This window comes from Podarcis cretensis (assembly GCF_951804945.1).
Source record: "Podarcis cretensis genome assembly, chromosome: 5".
NCBI lineage: Eukaryota > Metazoa > Chordata > Lepidosauria > Squamata > Lacertidae > Podarcis > Podarcis cretensis.
In genome coordinates, this window is record NC_137174.1 from 61,884,896 (window position 1) to 61,902,482 (window position 17,587).

A 17,587-nucleotide genomic window follows, 5' to 3' on the forward strand; every position below is an offset into this window, starting at 1 on the left:
AAGAGTTAAACTCTTCCTCCCGGTCCGCTGTGGCCCCCAGTGCTCCTAGGATCCAGCTGTGATGATTACTTGCATTTTTTTTAAATGCTCACATTAAAGAGGGATATAGGCAGCTGCCTTATACCAATGAGACCATTGATCCATCTAGCTTAGTACTGTCTACACTGACTGGCAGCAGCTCCCAAGGTTTTCTGATGGGGACCTTCCCAGCCCTAGTTGGAAATGCTGGGGTTGAAGCCTGGACATTCTGTGCATGAAACATATACCATACCTCTAAGCTACAGCCCTTCTCCATTTTAACATCATATTTAATCTGGGCCAGGTTTAGTCTCAGAGCTGCATTCCCTCCCTTCCAAAGAGCAGATGCCCGTGGGGGGCAAGGCCAGAGGCAAAAAGTGGTCTGAGCAACAGATGTGCCTCCCACCTTTGCACATAGTACCTTTTAGCCATGCAGAGGTTTCTATCACCCACCCAGACAAGTTAAAATGTATTATCAGAGTTCAAGTATACATTCTAGCCAGGTGAGAGCACAGAGCAGGGATGGTGAATTGTCCGGGGAGATGAGACATGATCAGGGGAGGGTCTTGAGGGCCAGATCGAGAGGCTTGGAGGGCCACATCAGACCCCTAGTGTTCCCCTCCACTGCTTTAAGCGTTTATCGATAGCACTGAGTGATAAAAATGTCTATAAATTTCTTCAGCTCCAGTCTTTTTTTTTAATGTAATATGTGTTTCTTTAAGGCATCAGCTCCTGGGTTTTGATTTTATTAGGGTGCAACGGCGGTGGGGACACTCTTATTCCTAAGTCCTTATAGAAAGTAATATTGAAGACACAAGCCATTGAAATCTTAGAGAAAGATAGAGAATGCAACAAACTCCCTTTTGATTTTGTTTGGGGACATAATTTACAGGCAGTCACATTAATCTATCAATGCTGGTGCTGTTTTATTTCTTCAGTTATTTACAATAATCATGTTCACAGGATTGTGTGCAACGAAGCTGTATCATTAGTGCAATGATTTTTACCTGCACAATAGGAGTTTCTCTCCCATTCCTCTTCCCATGCCACCCCTGCTCCGGAAAATTCTATTCTAGTGGTTCCCCCAACCCACTGGAGCAAATCTGAGGTGTGGGGTGGATGTATGGAGAATGGAGAGGGAGAGGTCCCATTGCACATGGGTTTTTTTGCTAGTGGGAGGATTTTGTTGGATACAAACCATTGTTTTCTACTAAAATAAATTGCATGTCATAATCTTCTATCATTTTCTAATTTCCTGTTAAGAGTAAATCATGTAGAATATATATCTTAGCTAATTTCTCTTTTCACGGTTTCTCAAATATTGACGATTACCATCACTGCCTTTCCTTTTCCTGACATTGGAGATGCCCAAGGGGTAGGGGTCATCCCCAAGTAGCCACATGCAGCTGTTGTTAGTGGTACACACTGCATTTCCTCCCCATTCATAAATGCCAGAAATTTGCTTTTAAAATAAATGTTTTTCACAGGTTTCCAAACAACATCCCGTTGTTTATGGAAATGTTCTAGTTGCCCTGGGTTACCAGGAAAATGGGTGCTTGCATGCTTCTGATAAGCACCTAAAATTTGAAAATAAGCTATTTAGAACACTCTATTCTGTGTATGCCCTAAAACAGTTATGCAGGAGACTATGTATGTAGTTGAAAAATAATTATCTGCCAACATATGCATTATAGTACAAGCGCACAGCATTTACGGAACATACCATGCCGACATTGTCTAAAATACTGTACTTAGGGAATGGGTAATTAATTTTTAAAAAACATACTGTAATTAAATAACACATGGTACTTCCTCTTTCCAACAAGTGTTGGCATAAAGACAAGTAACACCACTCTTTGCGTTTTCAAGCGGTTCTGTCATTTGAAAAGCTAAAATAGCAGTGGGGTGGTTTTTTTGGCATGCTGTTAATCTGAACTCCTAAATGCAAGGCATGAAAAGATTTATATGTGGTAACAATAGCTGTAATGCACAGTGACATATGTAATCAATTGAATCTCCTAAAAGACAGAAGCATCTTCCGAAAGCACTTTGAGATTATTTACACAGTCAGTATCCAGAGATTATTATTGCAAGATTGTCATACTGAAACAGCAGCCTAAATCTACATGAACCAGGTATGTTTGAGCTGTGCAAGGTTTTCTTTTCTTTTCTTTAGTATATCTATCTCTAGGCCCCAACTGCACTGTGCATTTAAAGCACTATTCCATGACTTTAAGCCAGGGGTCCCCAAACTAAGGCCCGTGGGCCAGATAAGGCCCAAGGGACTCGTTAATCCAGCCTGTGGCGACCCCCGCTGCCCACTGCTGCCGCCCATTCTTACCGGCACTGCGCTGCGCAGCTGCCCACTTTTGGGTCGGAGGAGCACCGGAAATAGCTTGTGGACATGCGCAACCGTTATTTCCGGTGCACATCCAGGTCGGAGGAAGCCCGTGCACATGCGCACAACCTATTTCTGGTGCTCCTCTGTCCCGGAAGTGCACCAGAAATAGTGTGTGCGCACGCGTATGGGCACATGTTCCCCCACCCTCCGGCCCACCGCGCGATCGGCACTGGAGACACCGCCCAAGCCATGTTAAGTTTGCTGACCTCTGCTATAAGCAGTCATGGCTTCTCCCAAAGAATTCCAGGAACTGTAGCTTGTTAAGAGTGTGCAGAGTTGTTAGGAGACCCCTGTTCCCCTCACAGAGCTACAATTCCCAGAATTCCCAGGGACTGATTGTTAAACCACTCTGAGAATTATAGATCTGGGAAGTGAATAGGGGTATCCTTACAATTCTCAGAAGGAAAAAAAAAGTGTAGAAAATGCATACAATTTTAATGCATTTTTGGTGCTTAACCCCCCCCCCCACCAAACCTAGGGTGGAACAGACCTATGATTGAGTGTATTCAGAAGTAACACAGAATGCAAACAATTTGATCCATCTATCCCTAACTGACATACAGGCTCATGTGGAGAAAGGCAATCCTCTTGGTATTCCTGCCTTGGGTCATGCAAATCTTTAAAAGCCAAAATCAGCCATTCATTCTTTTTGGCCATTAGCAGGTCACTATGTTCTTCTATGGAACTGTGCATCACCCACCAGAGGGATGGATCCTACTCATATTTTACATGGCTATTTTCCCCAGGACACAATAGAGATAAGCCAGGGGTTCTTGGTCTTGCTGTGAGCAGGTGACTTTCTCCACTCACTTCAGTTCTTCAGTGGCTGTGTAAAAAGGCTTTCAAATATGACATTTCCAAAAATGATGGAACAGAATGCCAATACACACAAGCTGAAAACTGAATGAACTCTTGGTTTTCAATACTGAAAATATGAAACTGCTTAGCACAGTGCTTCGGGCTCTCTATGGGAGCATACCAGAATTGTTTCCAGGTGTTTGTGCTCATATGGGCAAATATTGTGAAATGGAATTGGTACAGACAGCATTCTTGCTTGCCTGGGCGCCATATTACATTTGTCACCATGAAGGTGTGACAGGAGAGAATCAAAACTACTTGTAAAAGGTAAAGGTAAAGGTACCCCTGCCCGTACGGGCCAGTCTTGACAGACTCTAGGGTTGTGTGCTCATCTCACTCTAGAGGCCAGGAGCCAGCGCTGTCCGGAGACACTTCCGGGTCACGTGGCCAGCGTGACGAAGTTGCTCTGGCGAGCCAGCGCAGCACACGGAACGCCGTTTACCTTCCCGCTAGTAAGCGGTACCTATTTATCTACTTGCACTTAAGGGTGCTTTCAAACTGCTAGGTGGGCAGGAGCTGGGACCGAACGACGGGAGCTCACCCCGCCGCGGGGATTTGAACCGCCGACCATGCGATCGGCAAGTCCTAGGCGCTGAGGTTTTACCCACAGCGCCACCCGCGTACCTAAACTACTTGTATTAACAAATAATAATTGTGTGAGCCAACTCAGTTACTGCTCCTACATGCTGTAAGGTTACATAGGTAAAGGTAAAGGTAAAGGTACCCCTGCCCGTACGGGCCAGTCTTGACAGACTCTGGGGTTGGTGCGCCCATCTCACTCAAGAGGCCGGGGGCCAGCGCTGTCCGGAGACACTTCCGGGTCACGTGGCCAGCGTGACAAAGCTGCATCTGGCGAGCCAGCGCAGCACACGGAAACGCCGTTTACCTTCCCGCCAGTAAGCGGTCCCTATTTATCTACTTGCACCCGGGGGTGCTTTCGAACTGCTAGGTTGGCAGGCGCTGGTTACATAGGGTTACATAAGGTTACATAGGGTTACGTAAGGTTACATAAGGTTACATAAGGTTACATAGGGTTACATAAGGTTACATAGGGTTGCCATATTTCAAAAAGTCTTTGAGCTACAGTGGTACCTCAGTTTACGAACTTAATCCGTTCTGGAAGTCCGTTCTTAAACCAAAACCATTCTTAAACTGAGGCACGCTTTTCCTAATGAGGCCTCCTACCACCGGTGCCCTTCCACCGTTCGGATTCTGTTCTTAGACCGAGGTAAAGTTCTCAAACTGAGACACTATTTCCGATTTTGCAGAGTTTGTAAACCAAATTGTTCTTAAACTGGACTGTTCTTAAACCGAGGTACCACTGTATTTTGAACTATTATTTACGAGAATCGGCAAAAACAGCACTGTCAACATGGCTTGCCATATGTCTGGAATTTCGTGTACATATAGCTGATTTCCACTCAGACACTGCTTTTGACCACAGTATTCTGTGTATGTCCAGGAAAATTCTGGACGTATGGCAGCCCTACATTATCTCATGTCAAACAGCCATCAGCTGTGTGCAGGATAGGTCACATAATTTTTAAACAATGGAAAGATAGCTTCCTAAGGTCATTATCAGATGGTTAGAACAGCAAACTAGGGAGGGTGGACTGGCAAAAATTCCAGGGCAGGAACTGGCATACTTCCCAGTATAGCCCTTATTCCCATTTCCACATAGAACTGACACGGGAGACCTGACGCCGTGTCTCATTTGCACAGGAAAATAAAATAAAATTCTGTCTATGACGTCAGTGACAAGGCCAGTTGCAGGAAATACAGGATCAATTCTAAGCTGCCAAACTAATCATACTAGGGGAATATACTACACAGACAACGGGGGGGGGGGGGGGGGGACGACTGGTGTGATTGTTGACTGAATCGTTTTACTTAGGCAGGAGCAAAATTTTCTAGCTGTTTTGTAAGTTATGTTCTGTATGTTTTATATTTTAATGTATTTTGGTTTGTTTGTTTATTCCATTTGTATACTACCTGTCTGCTAAGGTACCCAAGGAAGTTTAAAGTTTAAAAATACTAAAATTAATAAATTGGAAGGTAGAAGGTCCCATGTCCAATCTCTGGCATCCTACCTAGTGGATGCTAATATTGATATGTCTGCAAGACCCTCATAAAACATCGGTTACAACGGCTGACTTCATGGCTTTGTTGTTGTTTAGTCGTTTAGTCGTGTCCGACTCTTTGTGACCCCATGGACCAGAGCACGCCAGGCACTTCTGTCTTCCACTGCCTCCCGCATGGCTTTAGCATCATGCTATCTTTCTCTTTAGCTTGTGGCTATATAGCTCAGTTGGTAGAGCATGAGACTCTTAATCTCAGGGTTGTGGGTTTGAGCCCCACACTGGGCAAAAAAGATGATGACCCTTATGGTCGCTTCCAACTCTTTAATTCTATGCTTCTATGCTCTTACCTCCCTGTGGAGAGGCATGGGGTTGAATATATATATATATATATATTTGGAATTAGTACGCCTAAACCTGAGTTATTCAGAACATTCATTTGGAGAACTCTCTCTCTCTCTCTCTCTCTCTCTCTCTCTCTCTCTCTCTGTGTGTGTGTGTGTGTGTGTGTGTGTGTGTGTGATATCCAATAGGTTCTGAACACAAGCTCCATTTATTACAATGTGACTTGCAGCCTGGCTATGTTAACATGCAGCACAGTTCTTATGTTTTCAGTGGGGAATCCAACAGGAAAAGCACCTTCATGTATATCAGGCCCCATCAACTCTCCAGCAAGCTGATAGCTTCTAGTGTGATAAGAATGCATAAGCATCCTACAGTTTCAGCTTCTTCTGGTGAGCAATGAGTCACAGTTGCTGGGCTGCTTTCGAACTACGCACTGTGTGTCATCAATTTCCTGTTACACAGAGTCCCGACCTCAGAGGCGGAGCAGGAAAAAAAGTGACCAGATGCGCAAAGCTTTCATCAGTCTGTGCAAGGCCAGAAACTACCGTGGAATCTTGAGGTCAGGAAGTGCTGAAGGAGAGCAAAATCAGAGCCCTTTCATGCCAGGAATGGGAAGGATATCCGTAGACGACATTGGATGAATGAAGTGCTTATGAATAATGCTGGGCATAAAAGGCAATTATTCAAGTGTATGAGCAGCCCAGTCACATCCCTGCTTTAGGTCAAATGATGGAAGAAGAACGATGCATGGCAACAGGTAAAGTAGTTTCCCATCTCACATAAATGGACCAGACATCTGCAACTTTGTCATGCTTGAAATAATAATAATAAAAATCATATAATTTCCCCCTATACTCAGTGGGATTGCCCTTAGGATGCGCCTCAGGCATTCTCCTTCCCCCAGAAGACTCACTGAGCAGAAAAGCTGGATTATATAAAGGCCTTTCCCAAAGGGAAGAAAATGCTGCATCTGGAAATCAGAGGCCAAGTGTAGTCAGTGGTTTCTGATGTCCCATGGTGGGGAAAAGGTAGGACTGTGGATGGTTCTACAAGAAATGGTTGAAAGGATTGTGTGTGTTTAGCCCAGAGAAGAGAAGTTTATAGGCTGACACTTACTTATTTTAGACATTTATATACTCCTTAATTATTTGAATTTCTAAGTGGCATGCATAAAAAATAATCCACAGAAAATGGGAGAATAAAGCAATAAAGAATTATCACAAGACCAAACGCTACCTTAAAATACCAGCTGGAACAAGAAAGTTTTAGCCATTCACCTGAAGGTCAGCAAGGAGGGTCCCTGCTGTCAAATCTCAGTTGGGAGTTTAGGCCCAATTCACTGAATGCATGGTTTCTGGTAGTTATGAGCTGTGCACCTGAGCCATGGGAGACCACCATCAGAGAATGCCCTAAAGGTCTCAGTAGATCAGGAACAGGTCTCCCTTAAGATGGATCCATACCATTAAGAGCCTTGGTTAATGTATACAAGAATGTTGAACCTGCCCTGGTAACATCTGGGCAGCCAGTGCAAGCTTTTATGTGCTGGTGATTGTCTCTCCCCATCAACAGTCCAGCTGCAGCATTTTGTCCAGTCCCAAAGTCTTGAGGTTACCAATGCATGAATCACCACAACTGGGTGATTCCATGATAGCAGTCTTTCTACAATCACAGAATTATAGAAATGTAGAAGGGACCCCAAGGGTCATCTAGTATAACTCCCTGCAATGCAAGAATGACATGTGAAAGACTGTACTGCAGAAGACAGAGCTGTTTCACAGTGGAACATACTGCCTCAGGAGGTGATGGGCTCTCCATTGCGTTATGCACTGAGCAGAGAGTTAGACTTGGTGACCTCAAAGGTACCTTCCAATTCCACGCTGTGCAGTAGAGTGTAAAATGAGACTGCATATGGCTTTCCTGAGCAATCAGCAGCATTTATTGCATAGCCTAGGAAACATCTCCATGGCAATCGGCCGCCCACAGTTAGGGAATCCACTGTGAATAAAAATACTTAGAGCTACTGACACTAGGGCAACAGTGCACTTCCACTGCACTCCTCAACATTTTGTTTACCAACACACCACTCACTGTTGTCTCTGGTTAGTATCATATTTGAGATCCCTCTACAACACGAATGGTAAATCTGTGGCCCTTCAGATGTTCTTGGACTAAAGCTGCCATCATCCTTGTCCTCCCTCTTATGATATATTTCTCATATAAGACAACAGAATGTGAAACTAAAGTCCCATATTTAGCATTAAACGAGGGCTTACCTGGATAACTAGCTTATGTTCTTTATTTGGTAGAATCCTGTAGGTATACACACAGTTCCGATACCTGGGACACATAAGAGGAGAGGATGTTAGAAGAAGAAAAGGTAAGTCTGGCAAGATATGTTGATCACAGTGTTTATTGTTGTGTTGATAGTCTGTAGGGGTAGAGAACCTGTGCCTCTCCCAATGCTGTTGAGCTCTCATCAGCCACAGCCAGCATGACAAAGGATCATGGCTGATGGGAGTTATAATTCAGCAATGTCTGGAGAAACAAAGGTTCCCCGCTTCTGGTCTGAAGCATACAAGACCAACTTGATCAGTCTGAAAACTTTATTTTTATTTCCTCCTTGATATCTAACTGCCTCGCCCCATTCCTGACTCTTGAGGTTGCAAAAATAAGCTTGAAAATGTCACATTGATACGTAATCATCAGGAAGGTTGTACAGTGACCCCACATTTATTGTGTTTTCAAATGTCACCATTATTCAAGTCCATCTTGAGATTTCAAAGGCTGTTTCTGGGATTCCAAAATTCTTAGTATACCTGGAATATTGAGTCTGAAGGCCTAATCAGACTTTACAAGCTACAGAGCTGTTCAGTATTTCTCTTTGTCTTTTCCACTGATAATGCCTAATGTTACATCAAGTAAGAGTGGATGTCATCATGTTTCTCCTATGCCACAGATGACAGATAATGAACTGAGCTGGGGACAAGGAAATGTTCAGCAAGCTGTTAGTAGTAAGAGAGGAAAAGAGATATGGTGTTGGAATGGCTCCATATGTATTAGTTTTAACATATTTGAGTTTTAACATCTTGTTGGCCTGGAATTCTATGGATTGGGGCTTCCAGGACAGATGGAATGGTTTCCGCTTTCTGCCTTGGACTTGGCATTTATCTCTCTCCATCCATTCCCTTCTCTTTTAAATTTTCCATTTAAAAAACAGAACCTCTAAGGGCTTGTGCCTTTGACTGCAAAGCTATGATGCCCACAGACGTGGGCCGGGGGGGGGGGGGAGCAGGTTTCCATCATATCAAAAAGTGGAATTAGCAGAAAGACAGATTACCGGTACTTTACAAAAATCCACCAAAGAACCTAAGACCATTTTTGCATCCGCCACTTTTTTTGGCCATGGTCATGCTTAAGGATAAAAGTATCAAATCACAATGTCACTTAGGACAGAAACTGCTGTTTAGCAAGGAGAGAGGAGGTTATTTGTTTCAAAATGGGAAACTAATCTCTTATGCAGCAGAGACATACATATAATTGAAAAAATGTCTGTGGTTGCATCAATTCTAATCAAAATACTAGCTGTTGAATGTGCCACTTGTCATAAGGTACATCATCTGTCTCCAGCCATAATCACATATTTTGAAAGACACTGTCTTCTGCAAAAATTTTCAGAGGCAAAGCAGAATTTCTGCTGAGAATGACTAGCTGTTCCGAAAGAGACCATGCTATTTGCTTCTTCATCACTTCCAGAAAATAAGAGCAAGCAGATCATCTCAGGATTTGTCAAGACAGTTTTCAGAAATGTCATGGGAAAACATTCTACACAGATATTTCTCCAACACTGCTGCTCTCCCAGTGTGATCGAAAACAGGCAAATCCACCAGGCTGAACACCTCAAAGCAAGGAACCCCTAAAAGTGAACTAGTGGGTTTCACCTTCTGAGACTCGGGTAAAGAAAGGACTTCTCACACAGAAAGCATATCCACGCCATACATTAAAGCACATTTAAGCACATGGCTGCCCCCAAATAATCTTAGGAACTGTAGTTAACCTTTGCAAAGCTACAATGATCAGCACTTTTAACAGACTACAGTTCCCATCATTCTTTTGGGGGAAGCTATGTGCTTTAAACGTATGGTGTAGATGTGGCCTTAATCCCCACATGAACCACAGCAGACTCTATGCCCACTTGCCCACTACTAGAGCATTCCCAACTGCCTGTAAGCTGCTGAGGTAAATGAGGGGAGAAGTATGGAAGGGTCTGTTGCTGTATACACTGGGAGGAACTAGAATGTCATTAAAGACTTTTGCCTCTTTCTCTGAGGTGCCTACCGTAATTAAAACCTCTGGTTGTTGAAAATAAAAGGGCCAGAAGTCATTTGATAAGGAGCTACACAGGGGCCAGATGAAAGCCCTCAGTGTATTTGTGCTGGTGCTTATTTTCTATGATAAAGTCATTTTGCTGCTGCTTCTTTCTTAAAAAAAAAAAAAAAAAAAAAACACTTCTCTAAATTCAAGCATTCTTTTCCTTGGGATTCACTGTAAATCTCTGTTTGTGATTGTGAATGTGCTTTAATGTTTTGCTCCACTCAGGATTCTATGTCATTGAATGCAGCGGGGCTTATTTCCAGGTTTACAACCTTAGGCTGAGAATTAGAAATAATTCATTTCATTTAAATTTATCTCCCAAAGAACACAAAGTGGCATATACACAGTAGTTCTCCCTGTACGCACGCCCCCCCCCCCATTATTTTCACAAAAGCCCTGTGAGGTAAATTATGTTGAGAGACAGTGACTGGCTCAAGTTCACTCAGTGAGATACATCACTGAGTGGTGATTTGAACCCTAGCCTCCCAGATCCTAGTCTGACACACTAACCTATCCTTTTTCAACCTTGGGTCCCCAAATGTTGTTGGACTACAACTCCAACCATCGCTAGCTAGCAGGACCAGTGGTCAGGGAAGATAGGAGTTGTAGTCCGACAATAGCTAGGGACCCAAGTTTGGGAAAGGTTGCTGTAACCACTACACCAGGATTCCTCAACCTCGGCCCTCCAGATGTTTTTGGCCTACAACTCCCATGAGCCCTAGCTAGCAGGACCAGTGGTCAGGGATGATGGGAATTGTTGTCTCAAAACATCTGGAGGGCCGAGGTTGAGGAAGCCTGCACAACACCATATTAGAAGTGGATCAATCTGTCGATCTCATTTTCTCTATTTCTCTCTCTCTCTTTTTAAATCTTATATTCAGTTCTCCATATTTCTGCATCATTCTGTGAATTTATTTTTAAAGTCCTCGTGAAAATGTGCCAGCATTTTAGTGCAAATTTCTCCCAATGGGCACGTTTTTGCTGGCATTTTCCCCTAATAAAATGCATTTTACATGCTATTTTCACTAATGTATGCAAACTTCTGTACACATTATTTGGTTGGAGAATTGCATCATGAAATTTGAAGAAGTGTGAGTTTCAAAAGGTAGCTGTGTTTCGGTTTGCATATTGTTTCAGAAACTGCAAATTAGGTAGGTTCTTCTTATTGAAGTTCAAACCAAAACCAGTTTCTTCCCCATCCCTACTCCCCAACAGCTCATCAGTGGTGTTATGTACTGAGTTGAATAGGATCCTAAAGGCAGCAGTCTGATTGGTCCTAGAACAATAGGATTCAGAATGCCGCAGTCTGATTGGTCCTAGAACAATGCAGTAGTATGATTGGTCCGCAGGAGCCACCCAATCCAGCTCCAGGTGGAAGTGAATCCGCAACCTGATTGGCCAACAGGAGAATCCCAGAATTAGCCAATCACGTGTGGCCCATTGTGTAAATGTATATAAAGCAGATATTTTGGGGGAACTTTCATTTCCTCACTACTATGAGCTGAATAAAGAGCATGAAATCCACACTCGACTCTGAGTATATTTCAAGTAATATGGCTGAAGAGTTGAGGACTAGGGAGGGAATTGGATTGCTCACAGGCCAAGATTAATTCTACCCACTGCTCTTTACAGAGAGACCTCAAAGTATAAAGAACAACATGGGTGTGGAAACAGCACTGCCTCAGCCAGATCCAAAGAGTTTGGGCTGTTTCTGCAACTTTAAGAATAATAAAATGTGGATTGTGAGGTTTTAGGGATGCAACTATAGCAGGCATAGGCAAACTCGGCCCTCCAGATGTTTTGGGACTACAACTCCCATCATCTTTCATGAGTCAGTTTCCAGAGTTGTTGTTGTTAAGAGGATGTTGACTTATATTGGCCCATAACCCTAAGCACTTTTATCCCTGTGCAATATACTTCCCAGTATCAACACCAGACTTGGGGAGAAAAGGATTCAGAGAAATGGATTTCAGGAATATAATGGGGATGGCGGTTCAGCTCCTTTCATCCACAGGACACTTTTTATGTAAAAATCAGACCTATTACCACCCTCCCTTTATATGCACTCCTGGCAGATATGTGATTCAACAAATGCAACATTTCACATCTATTTAGGTTCTGAATGTGTGAGACTTAAACTGAATGTGTGTGGCTGCACTCTGTCAATTCAGATGCATTCATGCTTTTGAAAAACTGATACAGTGCCTCTGGTCTGCATTGTTATAATGGTTATTTTCCTCGATGGATTGCCAAGTAATTAAATGATCCTTAACTGAACACAGAATCAAAACACCACCCAAGAGTATTCCCCTTCTGTTCTCTTTCTGTTGTATTATTTTTTTAACTCAGGGAAGAAAGAGCAGAAGATAGTTTTATCTGAAGAGTAGAAAAGATCAGAAAGAGCCATGAAAAAAAACAAAACCAAAACCAACAGCTTTTAGGCTTCATTTCCAGACTTCTATAGTAATGGGAGTCTCAGCTCCAAAAAGGACAATTAATGGGATGCTTTGCTTGGGGCTGGAATTATTGAACCAGCATGATTAGAATATCTGAGGGATCCTCACTTTTGACTGTGGGCTTTGATGCAGACAGTTTTCTGAAGGTATTTTCACACATGACAATTAAATATATTTTTGCAGTTACTGTGGTTCTGTTTGAAATGTAAACCCGCCCTTGCCCTAGAATGTCTATTCACTTTCAGATGTGGCCCTCTCCCATGCTCTGTTCTTTCCTGACAGCAGTGTAGTCAAAGGGCATCTTAAGGGCATTTATAAATATATATTTTTAAAACAACAACAACCTTCTTTTATTTAGCTACAGGTAGTTCTGTTAAAGACAGGAAGAGCTCAGAGAACATACTAGTGCAGCTATCTGTCTCATCTGTCTTTATTCAAATTTTTATTTCCATCTCAGAACATGGTAGGAAAATTACTACTTCTTCCTTCACGGTAAGCACTATAGGACCTTTATTCTCTCTTTGTTAAGCTTTGAACACTTTAGCTAGACAAACTAGTCCATTGAAAGGGTTTAGTTAGCAAGCTGTCTCATCCCTGCTTGAATTCTTATCAATAAGCTATTTTGACGTATGTTACGAAACCACATTTTTAGCTTACGCTTTGCTTGTGAACTTTTACAAGAACTGCTGCATTGAAGCATGATTTACGTAACAAACTGTTAAACACTGAATGTCCAGACAGTCTGTTCCGTTCCGAATATATTTGTGTCACTCATTTGCTATCATGATAAAAGTTGCCTACCTAATTCGCAGTTTCTGTAACAATATGCAAAGTGAAACACAGCTACCTTTTAAACTTCCACTTCTCCAAATTTAAGTATGCAGTTGTTTAACCAAATAATGCATATAAAATGTGTGTATTGAGGCAAGATGTGCATAAAAACACATATGTTAATGAAAATAACACCATAAAATAACATAATAATAAAAAATCATGCCTTGCATCCAACTAAGTCCTGCACAAAGTAGACCCATTTAAATTCATGAACCTGATTTAGACATGTCTGCTCTGAGTAGGGCTAGCATTGGCCACAATCATAGATGTAACCTAAAAGATCATATATATCCAATTCCACATGGGTGACCACATGATCACCCAGAAATTGCTGTTATGGTTGTACAGCAGCCAAGGCAAACATAGACACATTTCTGTGACTTCTTTGTTGTCATTCTAACTAAAATGCTAATTCCTCTGATTTTGCTCAGTTGATGTGCTCCTTCAACAGCAGGCAGAAGAAGCTTTTCTCCTGCTTCCTCACCACAAACACAGCATCTTAAGTTATATGGAATATTTTGATGTCCCATATCAAAAAGTAGAGGGCATAACTGAAACATAGCAATGTTAATCTAGACAGATCAATGAAATAATTTTGCAGTTCATGGTGAAGCTATCAGGAAGCATTCTTAACATTTGCCGTTAAATAAAGATCACCAAACAAAGATATCTCCCACCCACATCTTGAATTTAAGCAACTGAATTTAAGCAACTGACACATCAGAATTTAGAAATCTAGATATCTAGATAAAAGTCATATAACTTGACCACCTGACTAACAAGTAAGCAGTACTGGTTGCACAATCCAACTGAAACACTTTGTTAAAACGATTCCTTGAAAGCTTCACCCGGCCTTCCTAAGCCTGGTGCCCTCCAGATGGCTAGAGTCCTGGACTAGGCTGGAGGAGATCACTCAGCCAAGATACTCACTGGATATCATTTGGGCAGTTTCTCCGTCTAATTTACCTCACATATGAAATATGAAATATCTTAAATCTATACTATTAAAAGTGACATAATCATATTCTTATATTTACCAGAAGTACTCCCTTCATAATATAGCTGATGGGGGTACCCCCTGAATGCCAAAAATTGCGTTTAGCACCTTGTTTTGATTGAAATTATTGAAAGGATTTCAAGTGAGGAAGCCCATCAAAAGCCTGTGATTCTGTGGGTTTAGTTTAAGCTGCAGTTCTTAACACATATATTAGGAAATAAGCCCCATTGAACTTGGTGGGACTTGCTTCTGAAGAAACATGCATAGGATAGGTCTTTTAGTTTACAGGATTTTTTAAAAAATGAATTACTTACAACTCCCCATATGCCCTCTAACATTTCAGGACCCCACTAATATACTGCTCATTGGATCAAGTTTTTAAAACATAGATGCCTAAAGCTGGGTCTCTAGATCCACATTTAAATGTTAGCATGCCAAGAAGTGTTGATGCGTCAAGCAATTTGTAGATCATATGCTTATGTTCTGGAGTCTATAAATGGATTTCGGCTGCTAATTTTGGCCTTCTTTTTTTCATATCTTGCCTGGAAATTTTTGTTTCAATGCATGGCTATGGCTGTACTGCAAAACAGAAACATGGTTCCTGAGAAGCCCAGTTTTCCTTTTCTTTTTTTAAAAAAGGAATACTTTTAGGCTTCTACATTTGTGCAGGTAGGTTTTAGAAGGTATGGGGGGGAGGGCCCACTTTGCAGACGACATTCCACTCCTTGAAAGAGTGCCCAGTCCAAGTGTAGTTTAACGTTAAATAAAGGAGAGCAGAGACCTTGAAGTTCCTCACTTGGACAGTAGACTGGACACCTCATCACCATTTCCCTCCACCGTGGTAAGATATATTTGTAGTTTTATCATAACAATTATTTCTAAATTTGCATATATGCACACAAATTAGCATGTGCACATTTTATGCAAATCTGTGTCCTCATTCATCCTTTTTCTTCTTCTTTTTCTTGCAATGCATTTCCTCTTCTTTGGCAATCTGTGAGTGGCAGCTCTAAGGAGATGTGGTTATGCTGACATTTAAGATAGTGTTTTCTCCACTTCCCCAATGCTACAGTGTTGTGTTTCATACGGATGAAAGAAAGCTTGTGGTATTTTTCTAATATTTGTTTTACATAGCAGAGCATAGTGGAAGCCAATAGGCATCTGCAGCAGGGAACAAATCTACTGACTGATCTCAAGATTCCCAAAGCAACAGGGTAGACTCACTTCTAAACGGCTTCCAGTCCAGCTAAATTCCAGCTCAGAAACTGACCAAGAGAAATTGATGCATGTTCTTTGCTGTGAGTAGCTGCTGAATTAAGGATATGAAAAGAATAGGAGAGATCAGAGGTGGGTCATCTAGGTGACTGCAAACAGGCCCTTCACGGAGCAGCTGATGAACAGTCAGTCTATACCATCAAATAATATTCATATTTCTTTACGATTGGGGATTTCTCTCCAAACTTCTGAGGCGCTACCTTCCAGTTTCCAAGGTCCAAGAAATTATTAATTCAAACTTCCTGAATTTTGCCAAATGTCCCATTCATGTTAAGCCATGTTTTACCTCGACAACCACAAACTTGGCTTGGGAAGTGTCTGTCTCTGCAACTCTAATTTGAAGTGCTTGTGATTCATTTCCATGCTTCAGCCTTTGCTGGTCTCAACTACTTTGCATCCCTGACAGCAACAGTCAGTTGCACAGTCCATATAGCTGATCTCCCAGTCCCACAGTAGGGTCAGTATCCAAAACATTCATTTAATGCATTCTCATGCCTCTTTAATAGGCTTGGCTCTCCCCCCCCCCCCAAGAATCGAGGGAACTGTAGTTTGTTAAGGGTGGTGAGAATTGTAGCACTGCGAGGAGTCTCCTAACAACTCTCAGCACCCTTAACAAACTATAGTTTCCAGTCTTCTTTGGAGGATGCCGCAACTGTTTAAAGCAGCACAAGAGTGCTTTAAATGCATGGTGTTGATGTGACAAATAAATGGATTGCATTCAGGTCCTGCTTGTGGGCTTCTCGCAAGCATCTGGCTAGCCTAGATGGGCCATTGGCCTGAGCCAGGAGGCTGCTCTTATGTTTTTATGGATGATCATGAGGTAAACAGGTTTTCCCTTCACATCTTCCCAGTTGTGCACTGCAGCAGCGGTGGAGCATATGCCCGCACTGCCTGGGGTGGGCGGGCAGGGTGCCTGCCTGCGTGCCACAGTTCAGAGTAGGAGAAAGGTGAGGAAGCTGCTGCCCAATCTCCTCCTGCTGTCCGCTATCCGGTCAGCCAAGGCATCCCCTCTCAAAATTACGCCCGGGGCTGCAGCACCCACAGCACCCCTCACACTATGCCTCTGCACTGCAGTACCCTCCAAGACCACGTACATCCTCTAAATATGTCTGAGGAGTTATTCAGAAAACCAGCATGTTTGTAGTATGCAAAAAAACCCAACACACCTGTTATGGTTATATCAACTCGAGAGACAGAGAGGGAAAGAATGAACTGGTGGACTCCAAATTATCAGTCCAATCCTGTACACACCTACTCAGAAGTAAAGTTCATTAAGTTCAATGGCGCTTACTGTAAAAGACTGCAGCCTCAGCAAATTAATGGATTTTTTAAAAAAATAAAACAAAACAAAGCAAACCATAGGTGCAACAAGATGAAGCCTTACTGCTACCTACATAATTGTTTAAGAAATTGCACTTTTGCCGCTGTCTCTCTTTAAATCTGCTCATGTGTAGCAACTCTTCTCATGTAGCTTATTCTGTCATGCCAGCCATACACCCAAGTTCTTTTGCTGCCTCCAGTTGAGCACAGGCATCACCTGTCACATACAGAGAGATCAGACCGTACTTTAGCTCCATGCACGGCTTGCTGCAGAAGGAGGAGAGGAGCCGCTGAGTACAGTGGAGGCACAAGCCATACTTACAGCAAGCACAGGGCGTATGCTGAGGGGATGGACTCACTGGCCCGCACAAGGAAGCTTCCATCCTTGCCTACTTTAGAGAGCAGGTCCTCAGCTCGTGAGCGGGTGATGGTTCCGTGGTACCAGCACTGATCCATGCCTTGACTCGCGAGGGAAGGAGCCCGTCCCGAAACGAAATGAAAACAAATGTTAATTTAAAAATAACGATAGCCACCCAACCGGCAACTTGTGTGGAGATCCCAGAGCTGTCTGTGTGTAGTGCTCAGAAGCAGAAGCAGCTGCTCACTCAGCTTCCTGTTTCAAATTGTGCAGAGA

At 42.6% G+C, this 17,587-nt stretch overlaps 1 protein-coding gene across 1 annotated transcript in view; it reads right to left on the reverse strand.

Annotated features, from left to right (window-relative positions):
* The window catches only part of INPP5D (inositol polyphosphate-5-phosphatase D), a 59,705-nt gene extending 42,118 nt beyond the window's left edge, over positions 1-17,587 (reverse strand). The window contains exons 1-2 of the mRNA XM_079976835.1: positions 17,276-17,587; positions 7,974-8,037 (exon numbers count right to left, since the gene is read on the reverse strand). Of these exons, the coding sequence (XP_079832961.1) occupies positions 7,974-8,037; positions 17,276-17,409 (198 nt within the window). The 5' untranslated portion in view covers positions 17,410-17,587. The remainder of the gene's footprint in view (positions 1-7,973; positions 8,038-17,275) is intronic.